Genomic DNA, 20727 nt, shown 5'->3' with positions numbered 1-20727 from the left:
TCCTCTTCATGGTGCTCATGCCAGCACCAATTTAAAAACTGGCAGGGGGGCGGGGTATAGGGAACAGGAGACCCGAGGGTTGCTGGGTAATAAAATGTAACCCATTGGTGCCCGGACGCCTCTGTATTGAACCTATACCTAGCGTAATGAATCCTGTGCCCCCTAATGGATAAAAAAATAAACATCTTTTATTCTTCACACCACAAGTCGTTCTCCAGATTTGATTATCTTTTATTATTTAACTCCTGTGTATGTAAAGCAAAAATGAGATTTATGGTAGGAACTTACCTTTGTTAAATCTCTTTCTGCGAGGTACACTGGGCTCCACAAGGAAAAACATAGGGGTGTAGAGTAGGATCTTTATCTGAAGCACCAACAGGCTCAAAGCTTTGACCTTCTTCCCAAGATGCATAGCGCCGCCTACTATATCACCCCACCTCAGTTTTGTTAACCAGCCCAATGCAGTAGCAAATAAAAGAGATGAAAACTGCAAGTTGCCACAAACACCACACTCTCCTGACAGGAGAAAGTTCCAGCGGCTATAGCCACACCAACCCAAAGAAGCGAAGTGCATCAGGGTGGGCGCCTTGTGGAGTCCAGTGTAGCTCGCAGAAAGAGATTTAACAAAGGTAAGTTCTTACCATAAATCTCGTTTTTTTTGCTGCAAGGTACACTGGGCTCCACAAGGAATGACATAGGGAATGTCCTAAAGCAGTTCCTTATGGGAGGGGATGCACTGTAGTGGGCACAAGAACCTGGCGTCCAAAGGAAACATCCTGGGAAGTGGCAGTATCGAAGGCATAGAACCTAATAAACGTGTTCCCCGACGACCCGGTTACCGCCGTGCACAATTTGTCAAGGGTTGCACCACAGCGGGCCGCCCAAGAAAGTCCAACAGACCGAATAGAATGGGCCTTAATAGTAGCAGGAGCTGGAAAGCCAGCCTGTACAGAAGCGTGTGCAAACACCATTCTAATCCATCAGGCCAGGCTCTGCTAGAGAGCAGGATAGCCACATTTGTGAAGACCAAACAGAACAAGGAGAGAATCAGACTTCCTGATGGAAGCTGTCCTTTCCACATGGATACGGAGAGCCCGTACCACATCCAAAGACCGCTCTTTGGAAGACAAGTCAGGAGAGACAAGGGCCAGAACCACAATCTCCTGATTAAGGTGGAACGAAGACACCACCTTAGGTAAATACCCGGGACGAGTCCGGAGAACTGCCCGGTCACAGTGAAAAATCAGATAAGGGGAACTACAAGACAAGACACCCAAATCTGACACTCCTTTAGCAGAGGCAATAGCCAGCAGAAACACCACCTTAAGGGAAAGCCACATAAAGTCAGCTGATTCAAGAGGTTCAAACAGAGACTCTTGTAATGCCTCCAAAACCGTCAAATCCCAAGGAGTCACAGGCGGGACATAGGGAGGTTGAATTCGCAACACACCCTGAGTGAATGTATGTACATCAGGTAAGGTTGCAATTTTTCTCTGGAACCAAACCGACAACGCAGAAATATGAACTGTGATGGAAGCCAGACGCAGGCCTAAGTCCAGGCCCTGTGAAGAAAAGCCGAAAGCTTGGCTGTACTAAACTTGGAAGCAACATGATTGCTAGATGCGCACCAAACAAAGTAAGAATGCCAGACCCTATGGTAAATCCGAGCAGAAGCCAGTTTTCGGGCCCGCAACATAGTTTGAATGACCGCCTCAGAAAACCCTTTAGCCCTTAAGACGGAAGCTACAAGAGCCACGCCATCAAAGCCAGCCGGGCCAAGTCCTGGTAGACACAGGGGCTCTGGACGAGGAGGTCTGGTCATTGTGGAAGTAGAAGGGGACATTCTAGCGAGAGGCCCTGGAGGTACGAGAACCAGTGCCATCTGGGCCACGCTGGAGCTATGAGAAGCAGGATTCCGCCTTCCTGCTTGAACTTCCGAATTACCCTGGGCAGGAGTGACACCGGAGGGAGCACGTACGGCAGCCGAAAGATCCATGGAACCACTATCACATCCACGAACGCTGCTCGAGGATCCCTTATTCTTGCTCCGAAGACCGAAACTTTGTGATTGTGTCGAGACGCCATCAGATCCACCTTTCCACTAGGAGTTGAAACACTTCTGGATGGAGGCCCCACTCTCTGGCGTGTACGTCCTGATGACTGAGAAAGTCCGCTTCCCAATTCAGGACGCCCGGAATAAACATTGCCAATAAAGCCGGTAGATGGCATTCCGCCCATTGAAGAAACAGTGATACTTCCTTCATTGCCAAGCGGCTTAGAGTGCCGCCTTGATGAGTTATGTAAGCCACTGTGGTGGCATTGTCCGACTATACCTGAACAGGCCGGTTCTGAATCAAATGCTGGGTCAGGTTCAAATGAGTTAAATACCGCCCGCAATTCCAGAACATTGAGAGGGAGGATAGACTCCTCCTTGGTCCACCGACCCTGAAGGGACTGTTTCTCCAACACTGTGCCCCAGCCTCTCAGACTGGCATCCGTCATTAGAAGGACCCAGTTGGATACCCAGAAGGGGCGACCCCTGCTCAATCTTTGGTCCTGGAGCCACCAGCACAGCGACAGACGAACCTCCAGAGTCAATGAGATCATGTGAGACCTGATCCGGCGAGGAAGACTGTCCCACCTGGCCAGAATCAGCTTCTGGAGGGGTCGAGAATGGAATTGAGCATACTCCACCATGTCGAAAGCAGAAACCATGAGGCCCAGCACTTGCATTGCCGAATGAATCGACACTTGCGGATGAGATAGGAAGCATCGAATCCTGTCCTGAAGCTTCAGGACTTTCTCCTAAGACAAGAACAACCGCTGGTTGTGAGTGTCCAATAACGCTCCCAGGTGTACCATGCTCTGAGCAGGGACCAGGGAGGATTTCTTCCAGTTGATGAGCCACCCGTGGGCTTGCCGAAACTGGACAGTTAGATCCAGATGACGTAGGAGAATTTCTGGGGAATTTGCTAGGATCAATGAGTCGTCCAGGTACATCAGGATCCTGACCCCTTGACGGCGGAGCAAAGCCGTCATTACCGCCATGACTTTGGTGAAAACTCACGGAGCCATAGTCAAACCAAAAGGTAATGCCTTAAACTGGTAGTGGCGGTAGCCAACCGCAAACCTCGGGTATTGCTGATGCAACATTGCCATAGGAATATGCAGGTAAGCATCCTGTAAATCCAGGGATACCATATAATCCCCAGGTTCCAAGGCCAGAACAATAGAGCGAAGAGTTTCCATCCAAAACTTGGAGACCCTCACAAATTTGTTCAACGCCTTGAGGTTGAGAATGGACCGGGCGGACCCATTCGATTTCAGGACTAGGAACAGCGGTGAATAGAACCCCTGGCCCCTCTGAGCAAGAGGCACCTGTACCACCACTCCTGTGTCCAGGAGGGTCTGTACTACCGAATGAAGAGTCCTTGCCTTTGCTTGATCCAAAGGGACATCTGTCAGGCAAAATCGATGAGGGGGACGGTTTTTGAATGCAATGGCGTAACCTCGAGTGACGACATCCCGTACCCAGGCATCTGAAGTGGTCTTCAGCCATTACTGGGAATACCCTAGAAGCCAGCCCCCCACCCTAGGGTCCCCCAGGGGGAGGCCCGCCCCGTCATGCTGCAGGCTTATCGGTCTTGGAAGCTGACTGACAGGCAGCCCAGGCTCTTTTGGGCTTTGGCTTACCAGGTTTGGAAGTGCGGGCGTGTTTGGGGTACACGTGACCTTTTGCTTTTCCTGAAGGACGAAAGGGACAAAAGGAAGTGCTTTTAGCCTTCGGCACAGAAGGATCGGTACTTGGCAGACAGGCAGGCTGTCTTAGCAGTCGCCAAATCAGCCACTATCTTATACAAGTCCCTCCAAAAAAGGTTATTTCCCTTAAAAGGGAGTACCTCCAGGGATTTTCTAGAGTCCGGATCCACAGACCAGGACCGCAGCCACAAAATCTGGCAAGCCAGAACTAACGTAGTCGAAGACTTGGCTACCAGAACACCGGCATCAGAAGCCACCTCCTTAATATAGTGAGAAGCTGTGACAATATATGACAAGCATTGTCTAGCATGGTCAGAAGAGATTTCAGCTTCCAGCTCTTGGGTCCACGCTTCAATAGCTTCTGCAGCCCATGTCGCTGCAATAGTGGGCCTATGCGCAGCACCCGCTAGCATGCAAATCACCTTTAGACAACCCTCCACATACTTACCCGTAAGCTCTTTCAGAGACGTGATGGTAGTGACAGGTAGAGCTGAGGAAACCACCATCCCAGCCACATGTGAGTCCACTGGCGGAGGCGTCTCCCAACTTTTAGGCAGCTCTGGCGCAAGGAAATAGCAAGCAAGCAGCTTCTTGTGAGGCGTGAACTTCTTTCCTGGATTTCCCCAGGGTTCCTGACGTATATTAACCAGATTATCAGAATGAGGTAAAACTTGTTTAACCACCTTCTGACGCTTAAACCCATCCGGTGTCTTAGGAGGGACGGACGGCCCCTCATCCGTAATCTAAAGAATTACCTTGATAGCCTCCAATAAATCAGGAACATCCACTTGTGAAACACCATCCCAATCAGAAGCATCAGGATCGGAATCTGTGGGGTCAGTATAAACGCCATCCTCATCAGACGAGGTGTCAGGGACAGCAGTGGATTGTGAGGAAGTAAGGGCCCGCTTAGAGGACCCCATGGTCTTAGGCGGGCGAGGGGTAGACTTCTTAGTCGTCAGGGAATGGTTCAATTGCTGTAACTGAGTAGACAATTGATCCGCCCACGGCGGACTAACCGCGGGGGCCATGAACGGTTGTACCGGCACAGGAGGTCCCATAGGGGGCATTCGTTTGGTAACTAGCGTAGTCAGTAGCGTGGAGAAGGTAGCCCACAGTGGGTTTTTCTGAACCCCCGTTGCTACAGTCCCACTGGGGGGCAAGGAACCTTCAGAACCAGAACCCTCAGCTGCTACGTTTTCCTCAAAAGCATCTGCGGCTTCATCATCACTCCCAGTGGGATCAGCCCCAGAACCATTACCCTCAGTAGCGGACATGTTCTAAATCGCAATATAAGGTAACTACAATATCAGCAGCACAATACCTGACCCAAACCCCCGTGCAGTGTAGTCAGCACAAACAGGAATTTAGGAGAGATATGGTGACTAAAATCAGAGAAAAATACACAGTAAGTATATCTTGTGAGTATCCTACATTAATGATAAACCTGACGCACCTAGCCCCCTCAGGTTATAGACTATAGGGATAGCAAGCTGAGTGAGAAACACGAGATGGAGGTCACACAGCAGCCAGATGCACACACATATAGTCACAGTTGTACAATGCAGAAGTTATGACAGGCAATACCACTGCACTGGACTAGCCATACAATATAGCTATACAGATAATAGATATAACACTGCACAGTAAGAACTGGATGTATATCACAGGGTACTTGTACTAAATAACCCTGACTAAATGCACTTTTTCTTAGCCTTCACTGTCAGCAGACATGTAGAATATTTAAGTGTCCTGTAAAGTCACAGCGCTGATATGCAGGCGGCTTTACAGAGGAGGCATCGCCCAGCAGTCCCAGGAACAGTGTAGATGGGGAAATGGAACCCAAACACTGCTGGGAGTGAGGGAGAGAGATATGCAGCTCCAGGATGGGAACATTTACTGTAAATGGCGCACTCGGGCCGGGGGAGGGGCTACAGGTCTAAGCCTTATCCCCCTGCTGGACTTCACCACCGGTACTGTGGGCTGTCTAAGAAACGGTTTTTAAGAGAAACGACCCGTGCCCTTGCCCTGGTGGCCTAGTGGGGTCTCTGTACTGCCACAGTGTCAACGCCAGCGCGCGCGGCCCGCCTCCCACCGGCCGCGCCGGATCGCGATAAAGCGCAGGTCCCACGAGCGGGACCCACTTACCTTCCCACGAAGTACGGCCACGCGATCCCGGAGAGCCCCAGTCGTATGTGAGTGACTTGGAAGAAAACTGGACCCTCCTACTTTTGGGAACCGGCAACGAGGGCACGGGAGTGTACAGCGCCACTGGGGGAGCTGGAGCTGCAGCAGGCGATGTCTATTGACATCTAAAACAATCTGTGCCTCTGCTGCAGCCCTTGTAGTCTTCTCTTTTCCTCAGAAAAAGCTTTTTCTAGGGCTGCTGGAGCAGCACTTCCTGTTACATGCTTGCACTGCAAGCACCAACTACAAACTGAGCTCCTGTGCACGGAGGCGTGGTGATATAGGAGGCGGCACTATGCATCTTGGGAAGGTCAAAGCTTTGAGCCTGTTGGTGCTTCGGATCAAGATCCTACTCTACACCCCTATGTCATTCCTTGTGGAGCCCAGTGTACCCTGCAGCAGAAATCTTGAGCTATTGAAATTTTTAACCTCACTGACCACTCATTCATTTGATTTACTATTAGCTCTTCTATTTCCTCTGATACATTCTGTTCCTGGCGCATATTTAACATCTTCTACTAAATTTAAAGACTCCCCAGAAACCTTTTGGAATAACTATGGTTTTACTAATGACTTACACTCCAGTGACTCCCTTCTGTATTGGCAGGCAGCAAAAGCTATTATGCGGGTGACATACTCTACTGTACAGCTCATCATAACGGACACCACTATGAGTCGGAAAGCATATGTAAGTTATTCCAAACCCTCCGCCACTCCTCTACACCTTCCTCCAAAAAGGCTTTTGAGGAATGTGGAATCCATTAAGAAGCCCTTGTACAACACGCAGGGGGTCGCAAAATACGCAGTAATAAATATCTTTTTCTAATTCATGGGGACAAAAATGTCAAACGCCTCTCCAATTTACTTAGAGGAGATAGGACTGATTCTGCTATCTTGGATTTACAAGAAACAGAGGGAAAATTAGTGCATAGTGGAACGGCCATTTTGGTCGTCTTATACCAATTTTACTCAAATTTATATGTGCAGAAACCAATCCAGGAAGATAACAAAACTTCTTTCTGGAACCGTATTTCCTTTCCTCAACTCTCGTTCTGAAAGTGAATCGCTTACATCACCCATTACTGAGCAAGAAGTACTATCTACAATTAAAGGACTTAAACCCGGTCAGTCCCTGGAACTGGATGGTCTTACCGGGGGATTCTACAAACGTTTGTGATCCTCTCTGGTTGCTCCTCTTACGGCATTTTTCAATTATATCTTAGGTGGTCATACTCCTCCATATTTCAATGATGCCATTTGAAAACTCCTGCATAAACCTAGTAGAGATCACTCACTGCCAGGTTCTTATCACCTGATTTGCTACTTAATAGGACTTTAAACTTTTTACGAACATTTTACCTGAATGATTTAAACATATAGTTCCATCTCTAGTACATAGCGACGAGACAGGCTTTGTTTGGGGTAGAAACTCTGTTTCCAGTATACGGAAGGATATATCTGTCTTACAACATTTTGATTATATACTGGGTGACACTCTTAATGTCCTTTCATCACTTGATGCTGAGAAGTCATTTGACCTGGTAGTGTGGGATCATCTTTTTGAAATCCTACACTGTTATGCCTTTCCCCTTCAAATGATCCTCCTCAATATTCTTTACTCTTCTTCTACTTCCAGAATACTAATAATTTTATCTCAAAATATCTTACCATTTATAGAGGCACTCGGAAAGGTTGCCCACTTTCGCCTCTGTTATTCACAATCGTTTTGGAACCTTTCGCCATCTCCCATTTGGGCATCCACACGGGTCAGTTATCATGCATTTCAGCTCACCACCGTAAGGGGTGGCGAGCTAAAATGCTGATATCACGTCCATCGGCACTAACATTTGAATACTGCCGGCGGGTGCGATGGGGGCGGGAGGGAAGGACGGAAATTTTTAATCCAGCCCATTGACTCATTTTTACATCCTCACGTTATTTTTTAAAAAATTGTATACTAGACTCGACTCCCTTTATCAATCATATTAAAGACATCAAATGGAAACTGATTATGTACATTTGACTTGTGATGTTGAGTTTCTATATACGAATATACCACACATAGGAGGCATTAATGTACTTAAGAATTATTTGAGTCCTGATATTTTTACTTTAGCACAGTGTAACTTTATTCCATTCAATTTATATTCACACATAACTATTTTTCACTTTTGATTCCAAATTGTATTTACAGAAGCATGGTAGCGCCATGGGCACCAGATTCACCCCAAGTATTGCAAATCTATATATGGGACCCTTTCACAGACTTACGTCTGGGAGGGACCCTTTGGGGCGAACCTGATGATCTATGGTCGGTACATTGATGACATGTTCTTTATTTGGGAAGGTGATGGGTTTTCCACACAATCATTTATTCATTATTTAAATGACAACACTTTTGGTTTGACATTTATGAACACTAAGCACCCCACAAGAATTAGATTCTTGGACATTGCCCTCCAAGTAGAAGGGAACAGTTTGGTTATCTACACACACAAAAAATATGTCGATTCCAGTAAGTTTCTTAACTTTAATAGCTGTCGTTACAAACCCTGGCTATTGAACACTCCAAAGAGCCAATACCTAAGAATCAGGCATAATTGTTCAAAAGATACACAATTTATACAACAAGTTCATGACCTGACAGAGGCATTTGTTGCACAGGGCTATCCAAGAGGCCTTTTGAAAAAAGAATTAAATGAGCTCTAAATACAAAACATAATAATTTATTCTGTATCCAAAATGCAAAAACTTAGGCCCTATTTTTATCTCAAATTTAATACACAATCAAATGAATTATAAAAAAAAAAAATATTTATTAAAACATGATAATGTGCTTGTGAACTGCATAGAAGAACAACTAAGAATTATTTTCCAAAAAACAAGTAATCTTAAGAATTTACTGGCTCCAAGTCACTTTAAAGCAGGGCTGGCCAAACCAGTCCTCGAGATCTACCAACAGTTCACATTTTCCAGACCACCTAGCTGGTGCACAGGTGTAGTCATTACTAATTAGGATGTGCTGCATTCATTCCTAACTGACAATTCTACAGATCTCCGAGAGGCCTGGAAAACATGAACTGTTGGTAGACCTCTAGGACCGGTTTGGCCAGCTCTGCTTTAAAGGATCAACTTCTTTAAAAAATCCTGCTACTATGAATAGCTGGATAAGTTCTCGTACTATCATTAAAGGATGTTATAACTGTGGTAAGACCAAATGTATTACGTGTAGCCACATTTTGAACAGAAGCGCTGGATTTGACTCTAGTTAAGATCAAAAACATCATCAAATGTCAGAGTTCGTTAGTTGTTTATTTAATCACTTGTGTATGCGGGGCACAGTATATAGGAAGAACCAGCACACTGAATCTGAGGTTCATTTAACACAGACGTAATGTTCTACATGTGGAAATAACACATAGCTTATCACGTCACGTAAACTTTAAGCATAAAGGGGGTGTTAATGTTTTATCAGTGCAGGGTATAGAACAGACAGAAAGAACAGACAGAGGAGGAAACAGATTCAATCAGCTATGTAAAAGGGAAGCTCTCTGGATATTTTCTGTACATACCATGTCCCCTGTAGGTCTCAATGACACAACTGAGATGAACAACATCTAATTTGTGTGACATCCAGATATCAAAACCTTTCCCTCCCCCTTTCTTTCTCTTTCACAGAATTTGTTTGGAAACCATAACATCCATCGCTCTGAGTATGGAATATAAGGTATCAATAGCTAGCTAAATAAAAATAAATGATTATTATGGAACATTACATATATATATATATATATATATATATATATTTGCTCTTAAAGTGGTGGAAGTTATGAATAATAGATGACCAATGAGTATTAAAGATTGAGTAATTTTATTTTCTGAAGAAAAGTTGGAGTATCGCTGGAGGATTGAACCCGGGTCTTACTGCGCATTGTAATAGCGCTTTAGTCCACTAGGCTATTTAGCCCACTGAAGAATTATGATCTTGTAATTTAATGTTAAAGTTGAAAAAGAAAAAGTCAAACTAGATAGCTGTAATGTGTTCATGAAATATTACATTTGTATTTGATGCACCAATGATTTGAATAAATGATGATACTTGACCAGATAAGCTATTTATATAATGGAGGATATGAAGAACATATAATTTGATGAAAGAAAAAATTATTTACCAAATCCCCACAGGGGGATCGACTGCGGACCTCTATGGTCAGTATTACCAGCGTTTTAACCAACTAGGCTATTTAGCATATAGAGGACTTTAGTTGCTGGAACTGAATGTTAAAGATTATTATATCTATCTATCTATATGAATCAACAATGAAGATATATAGAAGTATGCTTTTTATATACGTTGCTTATTAAACTAGCAATTTCTCAATGATGCCATGTTTATAATACTATTTCTATAATAAGATTTACTTTATATTAAATGGATATTAATCACCTCCACATGTGAGTTGCTTTTGAATACATTCTCCAGGTGTGAGCATCACCTTAATAATGAACTGAGACATTTGATTGGACACTGATGCCTTTAAAAAGGTGACTACCTGGAGTGCACACTATTACCATTCCTTCAGAAGAAACCACCAGATCGGAACGGCGGAGAAACGCATTAAGGATAAGGACAGACGGCACCCTCCCTCATCTACTGCACTCCTTTTGCCAATTGCCACCATACAGCACGGAGACAGACAGGAGTACGTGAGCTGCGGCCTCCCTCCCGCTGCATATTGCAAAGTACTTGCTACACACCCCTACACCCGAGCAGCTCAATGGAGCATAGGAGACTTTATATCCAGGACGGCTATAGATACAGCTGGTGAGAATAACTAATGTGAGCGTGAGGTAGCAGCATACCGCTGGCTGACCATTCACTAACTGAACACTGCGTTCTTACTGCCTGCGATAGGTAAAGCTATCTGTCACTGTTTATATCCATGAAATTCTATGGAACTGGAGCTTATTAATCAAGTATTGCTGAGGAAAGTTTGCCGCATGTATTAAAAGGCTGTATTACAAAAATGGATCTCCAAGCAAACCCCTACATTGAGTAATGTTACCCAGGAATTACTATTTTATACTCTGACAGAAGATCAGACCTAGTAGATATTGAGGAGGGCGGAGCTAAATTTCATGAGCGCTGGAGCCTATGAACCTTATTCAGTAAGGATTGTAAAATCTGCTAATCGCAATCTGGCCGATTATGGAACGACTGCGCATGCATTAGCAAAGTGACAGAAATGATGTACAGATCGTGAGCGCAACGCAGCTGCTGTTTGACTAACAGGAAGTTGGCATTTCTGAGCGGAAACCTGTTTTCTGGCTGTGTCTGAAAAAATGCAAGCGTGCCCAGGCGCTTTTAAGGAGGGCCTCTGACGTCAGTGATGACCACTTCCAGCGTTTGTTTCGCAAGAATTGTGTATGACCTTGCCTGGCGTAGATAGGAAAAATCTACGATGTTCCGATAATTGCATACGGTTTTGTGATTAGCCCGCATATTGCGATGCATTCACAATTTCTGCAATGGGGGTTTTCAAAATCTTTCTCTAATGGGCAAAACCTTGTGCACTGCAGGTGGGTCAGATGTAACATGTGCAGAGAGAGTTAGATTTTGGTGGGTTATATTGTTTATGTGAAGGGTAAAATAGGATTTTAAATACCTACCGGTAAATCCTTTTCTCGTAGTCCATAAGTGATATTAGGGAAACATTAGTACGATGGGTATAGACTGGGTCCTAAGGAGCCAGGACACTTTACATTTCTTCAACTGCGTGTGCTGGCTCCTCCCCTCTATGCTACCTCCTACAGGCAGTTATAGGTAAAACAGTGCCCGAAGGAGAAATTACATACGTGAGAGAAGGAACATAACAATAAGTGTGGTCGGTTTTACACACCAGTACACCATAACATAGACTGGCCAGCAACACCTGGCAACATAAACAGCAACAGCTGAACAGGTAACACATAACAGAGAACCTGCAGGAAAAGTCACCATACAGAGGAGGGCGCCCAATATCCCTTATGGACTATGAGAAAAGGATTTACAGATAGGTATTTAAAATCCTATTTTTTCTAGCATCCATAAGGGATACTGGGGACACATTAGTACGATGGGGATGTCCCTAAGCTTTCAGAATGGGCGGGAACATGCCCAAACTGGGTATCCTCTTTGGCCAGGGTATCGAACTTGTAGAACTTCACAAAGATGTTCCTCCCCAACCAGGAAGCCGCTCGGCAGAGTTGCAGGGCCGAGACTCCACGGGCCGCTGCCCAGGAAGACCCCACCGATCTTGTAGAGTGGGCCTTCAGAAACTGTGGAGCAGGTAAGGCTGCCGACACATAGGCCTGATGGATAGTAAGCCAAAGCTAACGAGCAATGGACTGCTTAGAAGCAGGGCAACCCTTTTTCTGTGCATCCTACAGCACGAACAAGGAATCCGTTTTTCTGATCCGAGCCGTCCTCTTGACATAGATCTTCAAGGCTCGCACCACATCCATTGCCTCCAGAGGGGCAGACGTGCCAGAACTGGATGGGTTCACAATAGTTCGATTCAAGTGAAACACAGAGACTACCTTCGGCAGGAGCTGCTGTCTAGTCCTGAGCTCCGCTGTTCTCGTAAAAGACCAAGTAAGGACTTTTACACGATAAGTCCCCCAATTCCGAGACACGCCTAGCAGAAGGTACTTGTCTTCCACCATCATCAGAGGTTCAAACCAGGAGGACTGCAGAAATCTTAACACCACATCCAAATCCCAAGGTGCTGTAGGTGGCACAAACGGAGGTTGTATGTGAAGCACCCCTTGCAAGAAGGTCTGAACTTCAGGCAACATAGCCAACTTCTTTTGGAAGAAGAAGATTGAAAGAGCTGAAATCTGGAACTTAATGAATCCCAGATGTAAGCCTTTATCCACTCCAGCCTGCAGGAAATGAAGGAATCTTCCCAAGTGGAATGCAGAAAATGTATAAGCATTCCTCACACCAGGAGACATATCTCCACCAGATATGATGATAGTGTTTTGACGTCACAGGTTTCCTGGCTTGGACCATAGTGGCAATGACCTTTTTGGAAAGTCCCTTGTGAGCTAGGATGTTCCGCTGAACTTCCATGCCATCAAACGAAGCCGCCGTAAGTCCGAGCACACGAACGGACCCTGCTGAAGATCCCTTCTTACTGGCAGAGGCCAAGGGTCTACTATGGACATGCCCAGAAGATCCACGTACCACACTCTCTGGGGCAAGCAGAATTGCTTGTACTCCGTGATGCCGGATCCTCGAGTACCTTTGGGATCAATGGAATCGGAGGAAATACGTAGACCAGCTGGTAAGGCCAAGGCAACGTCAGTGCATCCACTGCGCACGCCTGAGGGTCTCTGGTTCACGAGCAATAGCAGCGAAGTATCTTGTTGAGATGAGACGCCATCATGTCGATCTGGGGGCAACCCCACCTGTCGATGATCTGTTGAAACACCTGAGGGTGTAGGCACTGGCGTCACAAGGTGGGTGTGGTCTGCAACCAGGTGTTACCCTCCGAGGGGTGACAGCAAAGTACCGGGTCCTGCTCAGTGGCAGGAGCCGGGTGCTGCACTAGATAATAACGTGCTGCAACCCAGCTCCTGTCACAGTGCAGAAGCCAGCACCGCAGATGCATCAGTATCCGGGGGAAGCACGCGTCCCCCGGCCACACAATGTGCCGAAAACGGGGTAAGGACGTGAAGCCACGCACCTGCCACGAAGTCACGCCCCTTTTCACCTTCGGTTGAACCAGGTGTTTTGCAAGTAAGTAACGCCTCTGCGTGTTGGCCCCACTCCCCTGGGTGGAGATCATGGCGACTCAGGAAGTCTGCTTCCCAGTTGTCCACTCCTGGAATGAATATTGCAGGCAGTGCTCTTGCATTTCTTTCCGCCCAGAGGAGTATTCTTGATACTTCTCGCATGCAGGCCCGGTTTTTTGTCCCTCCTTGTCGATTGATGTACGCCACAGCTGTGGCATTGTCCAACTGTACCTGAATTGCCTGATCCCGGAGAAGGGAGGACTGAATCAGAGCATTGTAGATAGCCCAAAGTTCCAGGATGTTGATCGGAAGTAGGGCCTCTTGGGCAGACCACCAGGGACACTAGGAATTCCTGTTGTTCTAGGCCTGCGATCACTGCTCTCAAAGTTTCCATCTTGAATCTGAAAACCTTTAGGTAAGGATTCAAGGACTTCAGATTCAAAATGGGCCTCACAGACCCGTCTGGTTATGGCACTATGAACAGACTGGAGTAGTAAGCTTATCCTTGCTGTAGCAGGGGTACTGGAACAATGACTTGGGACTGGACTAACTTTGTGATAGCCAGTAGTAGCGTAACACACATATTTTCCACTGCTGGATTAGAAAAATTGTTGGGGAGGAGCACCGTCGAACTCCAGCTTGTAACCCTGAGAAAAAAGGTCCCTTACCCAGGTGCCCTGGCAGGTACTTTCCCAGATGTGGCTGAAGTGACGTAACCAAGCTCTCACCTCGAGATCCTCCCGGAGTGGGTGGGCACCGTCATACTGAGGATTTTGCGGAAGCTGAACTGGTGCTCTGTTTCTGAGAGCCAGCAACGGCTGATTTCTTAGGTTTACCTCTGGTGCCTTTAGCTGCATACCTCTGGCCCTAGATTGAAATCTGGTGGAGTGAAAGGACTGAGTAGACAGTCCCGGGTAGGTACGTTTAGCAGGCGGAGCCCCGGGGGAAGAAACGTGGATTTCCCAGCAGTAACTTTGGAGATCCATGCGCCCAATTCGCCTCCAAAGAGCCATTCACCTGTTAAGGGAATAGATTCCACATTGCGTTTTGAGTCAGCGTCTGCAATCCATAGCAGTGGTCCTTGCATTTATATTGCCAGTCTCTTTTATGGAGTCACAGAGAACTCTTGTCCTGAATGTGTTTTAGGGAAGTTACCGTAGTAACCAGGGTGATGTCACCCGAGAGACCCTCCTGAATTTGAGTAGCCCAGGAATGAATTGCATGTGTCATCCAGCAACCTGCAATTATTTATGTATTATATTTATTACCAGTTATTTTATATAGCGCACACATATTCCACAGCGCTTTTACAGAGAATATTTTGGCCATTCGCATCAGTCCCTGCCCCAGTGGTGCTTACAATCTATATTCCCTGCCACATGTACACACACACACACACATTCACATTAGGCTTAATTTTGTTGGGAGCCAATTAACCTACATGTATATTTTTGGGATTGTGGGAGGAAACCCACGCGAGTACTGGGAGAATATACAAACTCCACACAGTTAGGGCCATGGTGGGAATTGAACCCATGACCTCAGTGCTGTGAGGCAGTAATGCTAACCATTACACCATCCGTACTGCAATGACCGGTCTTTGAGATACACCTGCAGCAATGTAGATAGATTTCAGTGTGGTCTCAATTTTTCTATCCCCCGAGTCCTTTGCTGTAAAGGAGCCCGGAGCCGGGAGTACCGCCTTCTAAGAGAGGCGAGAGACAGACGTCTACAGCCGGAGATTCTTCCCAGAACTTTCTGCCCTCCTGGGCAAAGGGGAATGTATGCAAAAAACATTTTGACACCTGATATTTCTTATCTGGATTTTTTCAGACTAGCTTAAATAAATCATCTAATTCTTTAGAGTCAAGAAATGTGTAGCCAGTTTGTCTTGAGGGAGCTTCAGCACATCCCTTATAGCTAAAATGAGGGGTTCAATATCCTGTGTAGGAGTGGAATCCCCACTTATGGAATCAACGTCATCCTGTATATCATCATCCGTATCTGATAGAAGTGCAGGTAAAGCACGTTTATGTGGACCTGCAGTAGATAGAGGGATAAGGAACATCAGCAATGGCAGATAGATATGCTACTGCTTGTTGCAGTTCTTGTGTTTTGTGGGCATTTGCAGTGAGCTGAGATGACATATCAGACATCATAGTTTTGATTGCACCCAGCCAGGAAGGCTCGTGACCCTCCCTACGTTCTGTGAGGACTGACTACACTGCTCACATAAAATGGAACCAGCTCAGAGTGGGGGAAATCTGGTGTTACACACACTGCATACAGCAACTTGTGTTTACCATGATGAAAAGTAACACACAACAATACACATACAACACAGACCATTGTTCAATGCAAGCCTGCCCTATTGCATGTGAGAGGAAGAGAATGCACCAGCACACCAACGCCAGAGAGCCCCAGTGAGGCTGTCAGCGTTTTTAAATCATCAAAAACTGATTGTTTACAACGGTTTCCTCTTTAGGAATAAGTAATGTGCACAAATAACGGCTCATCCCCTAAACTACACCCAGTACCAGTGATCCAGCGTGTGTCAGAGTCCAGAGGAGCTGCATGAGGCTGCTGCTGCAGAGGAAGGCACCAAAATGCAGTGGAGCCCGCTCAGATGTAGCTCTGACCCCTGTAATGGCGCCGGAGCTACTGATTATATTTATACTGGCCATGTCACCAAAACATGCTGTAACCTTACATGAATGCTTAGTTCAGCTCACCGCTAGCCAATTTGACACAGGGGCTATAGCGGATCCCCCAGGAGGGACCCTTATGCCTCACCCATGTGAAAGCAGCACCATGAACCGGGGGACCCCCCCTAGAAGGGCTCCCCCGGTTTCTACTCACCCCCGACATTAACCTTCATAAATCTGTAAGGCATGTGCGGCGTGCTGCGGTTGTGACAGCAAAGGCGCAGTACCCCGCTGAACAACCCCTCAGGACGGTGGTCTTGCAGCGGGGAATCGGTTCTGCAACTCGCAAGGCCAGTGATCGCCCCCCCCCAACTCCCACGGCGCAGGTATGCTGTTGCCCAAACATACCGAAATAAACAAAAGTTTAAAATAAAATTAGGAAAAACTTTGGATATAGCAGAGTGCGCATCCTCTCCTGAGGGCACTTTTTTCTAAACTGCCTGTAGGAGGGGCATAGAGGGGAGGAGCCAGCACACCCAGTTGAAGAAATTTAAAGTGCACTGGTTCCTTTGGACCCCATATATTCCCATCGTACTAATGTGTCCCCAATATCCCTTATGGATGCTAGAGAAATACTGGCTGCTTTAATTTTACACTGCAGTTTAGATTTCTGTTTGAAAACAACCCACTTAAATCTAACTCTCTCTGCACATATTACATCTGACCCACCTGCAGTGCACATGGATTTTCCAATTAGAGGAAGATTTTCCTTTGCGATTAACCTTGAATTAGGCCCATAGACGCCTATATAACATGATGGTCTGTTATTGATGTGGAGAGAAGTGCCGATATCTCCTGCCAGGGACGAACTGGGGCTCCTATCTGGATTGGGCATTTGTAAACTTGCAAGTGCACATCACGGGGGGGGGGGAGGGCACAAGAACACGAAGCACAAGAATGTGCAGCAAATCCACGCCCCCATTTCCATGGAGACGCACACTTTGAGCAGTGGGGCAGCTAAACCAGAGAGCTAGAGGCTGCGTGTGGCCTTCCCATCTGTCTGTGGAACCGGACGAGCCCACCAGCCCTTCTGGAATATGCCAGAGGTGACAGATGGGCAGTCTGGTCCTGTCTACTGCAATAAAGAAATACTGTAAGTTTCATCTGAGTCATCTTTATCAGTCTTATATTAAAGACACACATTCCAATTATCTGCAGTAACTTAAAGTGTCACTGTGTGACTGGAGTGTTGCTACAACACTGTTGTGTATCAGATCATAGGAATGCTTTATTCCCGTGTGATTTCTGATGTTTATCTAGATACGATTTGCCTGAAAAACATTTCCCACACTGAGAGCATGGAAATGCTTTCTCACCTGCGTGACTTCTCCGATGTCTAACAAGATGTGATTTGTGTGCAAAACTTTTCGCACACTCAGAGCATGGAAATGGTTTCTCACCTGTGTGACTTCTCTGATGTATAACAAGCTGTGATTTGCGTGCAAAACTTTTCCCACACTCAGAGCATGAAAATGGTTTCTCACCTGTGTGACTTCTCTGATGTATAACAAGCTGTGATTTGAGTATAAAACTTTTCCCACAATAAGAGCATGAAAATGGTTTCTCACCTGTGTGACTTCTCTGATGTATAACAAGCTGTGATTTGAGTGTAAAACTTTTCCCACACTCAGAGCATATAAATGGTTTCTCACCTGTGTGGCTTCTCTGATGTATAACAAGCTGTGATTTGAGTGAAAAAGTTTTCCCACACTCAGAGCATGGAAATGGTTTCTCACCTGTGTGACTTCTCTGATGTGTAATAAGCTGTGATTTGTGTGAAAAACATTTCCCACACTCAGAGCATATAAATGGTTTCTCACCTGTGTGAGTTCTCTGGTGAATAACAAGCTGTGATTTGAGTGAAAAAGTTTTCCCACACTCAGAGCATGGAAATGGTTTCTCACCTGTGTGATTTCTCTGATGTGTAATAAGCTGTGATTTGTGTGAAAAACTTTTCCCACACTCAGAGCATATAAATGGTTTCTCACCTGTGTGAGTTCTCTGATGGATAAGAAGCTGTGATTTGTGTGCAAAACCTTTCCCACACTCAGAGCAAGGAAATGGTTTCTCACCTGTGTGATGTCTCTGATGTCTAACAAGTTCTGCTTTACACAGAAAACATTTCTCACACTCAGAGCATGGAAATGGCTTCTCACCTGTGTGACTTCTCTGATGTATAACAAGCTGTGATTTGAGTGGAAAACGTATCCCACACTCAGAGCAAGGAAATGGTTTCTCACCTGTGTGACTTCTCAGATGTGTAACAAGCCGTGATTTGAATGGAAAACTTTTCTCACACTCAGAGCATGGAAATGGGTTTGCACCTGTGTGACTTATCTGATGTCTAGCAAGATGTGATTTGAGTGGAAAACTTTTCCCACACTGAGAGCATGGAAATGCTTTCTCACCTGCGTGACTTCTCCGATGTCTAACAAGATGTGATTTGTGTGCAAAACTTTTCGCACACTCAGAGCATGGAAATGGTTTCTCACCTGTGTGACTTCTCTGATGTATAACAAGCTGTGATTTGCGTGCAAAACTTTTCCCACACTCAGAGCATGAAAATGGTTTCTCACCTGTGTGACTTCTCTGATGTATAACAAGCTGTGATTTGAGTATAAAACTTTTCCCACAATCAGAGCATGGAAATGGTTTCTCACCTGTGTGACTTCTCTGATGTATAACAAGCTGTGATTTGAGTGGAAAACTTTTCCCACACTCAGAGCATGGAAATGGGTTCTCACCTGTGTGACTTCTCTGATGTGTAACAAGCTGTGATTTGCCTGCACAACTTTTCCCACACTCAGAGCATGGAAATGGGTTCTCACCTGTGTGACTTCTCTGATGTATAACAAGCTGTGATTTGTGTATAAAACTTTTCCCACACTCAGAGCATGTAAATGGTTTCTCACCTGTGTGACTTCTCTGATGTATAAGAAGCTGTGATTTGTGTATAAAACTTTTCCCACACTCAGAGCATGGAAATGGTTTCTCACCTGTGTGACTTTTCTGATGTGTAACAAGACGTGATTTGAATGTAAAACTTTTCCCACACTCAGAACAGGGAAATATTTTATCACGTGTATGAGCTGCACGATGTTTAACAAAATCAGAGGTATTAGATGAACAGTCATCGCGATTAGAGGGATCAGATGAAGTATCAGCACTGTGAGGTACTGGATGTGTAGTTAGAGTACTGGGGATGTCTCCTGGAGAATCCTGTGTGAGGTTATCTTCTATTTTACTATCTGCAGACAAGATGAGATCTCCCTCCAAGGAATTCCTGCTTGTGCCTCCATCTGCTGAAAATAATATAACTATTATAATGCACAGTTCTATATACAGTGCACACATATTACTCAGACTTACAGAGAATAACTAGAAAATCACATTATTCCCTGCCCCGGTGGAGCTTACAATCTATATTCCACATGACACATTAGGGTTCATATATGTCAGAAGCCAATTAAACTACCAGTATGATTTTTGCAGAGTTGTAGGAAACACATGCAAACTGCACACATATAGAACCTTGGTTGGGAACTGAACTCGTGACTAGTGGTGCGAGACTGCGCTGCTCACCACTACATCACCGTGTCACTATTATGAATAATGTTTAGTTGTTACATTTCAGCTTATAACCTATAACCACATTATTACAATTCTAAATGTATCAACAACAAATAAGGACAAATAAAATATTGCCTTCTGATGCCGCAACAGATGTCATAGCCCCAGCCACAGGGACATGCGATTGGCACATCTCCAATGATTATCTCTCCCCCACATAATGCAGCCTGTGCTGGGTAACATTCCTGAGCCAGTATCACAGAACAGGAATCCTCATCAGCCACATTACTAAGCCACAATATCCATCCAGACTGCCCCCACACATATATACAGGACACTTGTGGGCTGAACTACCAACATCTGCTTCCACACTACACAAAGTGCTCCAGGAGGATATGTATGTTGTAACAGCAGCCTCTATACGGTCCTCTGTTCATCTCCATGTAGAGCAGCCACACCAGATACATGCTACTAAATTAAGCCAACAAGTCAATCATTATAATGACAACTTAATTACTGATGTATGAGATACACCAGAGTGTGGGGAGGAGACAGGTCAGATCTCTGGGCTGGTAGCACAGTGACATGATGTGAGGAGTATAATAGGGGCTGACGTTTCCTGACTCCCACTCTGGGCAGATACATTTCTCTCATTAGTTTGACTTGACAGAGGAGGGTGTAGGGGAAGAGACTTCTGTAGTGACTCAGGAAGGAGAGTATGTGACTC

The 20727-nt window shown here is 45.6% G+C and overlaps 1 protein-coding gene across 4 annotated transcripts in view; it reads right to left on the bottom strand.

Annotated features, from left to right (window-relative positions):
• Nucleotides 1-8050: 8050 nt before the first annotated feature.
• LOC135054648 (zinc finger protein 268-like) overlaps nt 8051-20727 on the bottom strand; it is a 247646-nt gene continuing 234969 nt past the window's right edge. For 2 of the 4 annotated variants that reach the window (XM_063957882.1, XM_063957883.1), the window contains one exon: nt 8051-19732. In XM_063957882.1, the coding sequence (XP_063813952.1) occupies nt 17646-19732 (2087 nt within the window). In that variant the 3' untranslated portion in view covers nt 8051-17645. The remainder of the gene's footprint in view (nt 19733-20727) is intronic. The other 2 variants (XM_063957886.1, XM_063957884.1) reach the window with 2 other exon arrangements.

Source organism: Pseudophryne corroboree, chromosome 3 (assembly GCF_028390025.1).
Source record: "Pseudophryne corroboree isolate aPseCor3 chromosome 3, aPseCor3.hap2, whole genome shotgun sequence".
Taxonomy (NCBI): domain Eukaryota; kingdom Metazoa; phylum Chordata; class Amphibia; order Anura; family Myobatrachidae; genus Pseudophryne; species Pseudophryne corroboree.
Note: the sequence above shows the minus strand (reverse complement) of the source record. Positions and strands in the feature narration are given on the sequence as shown.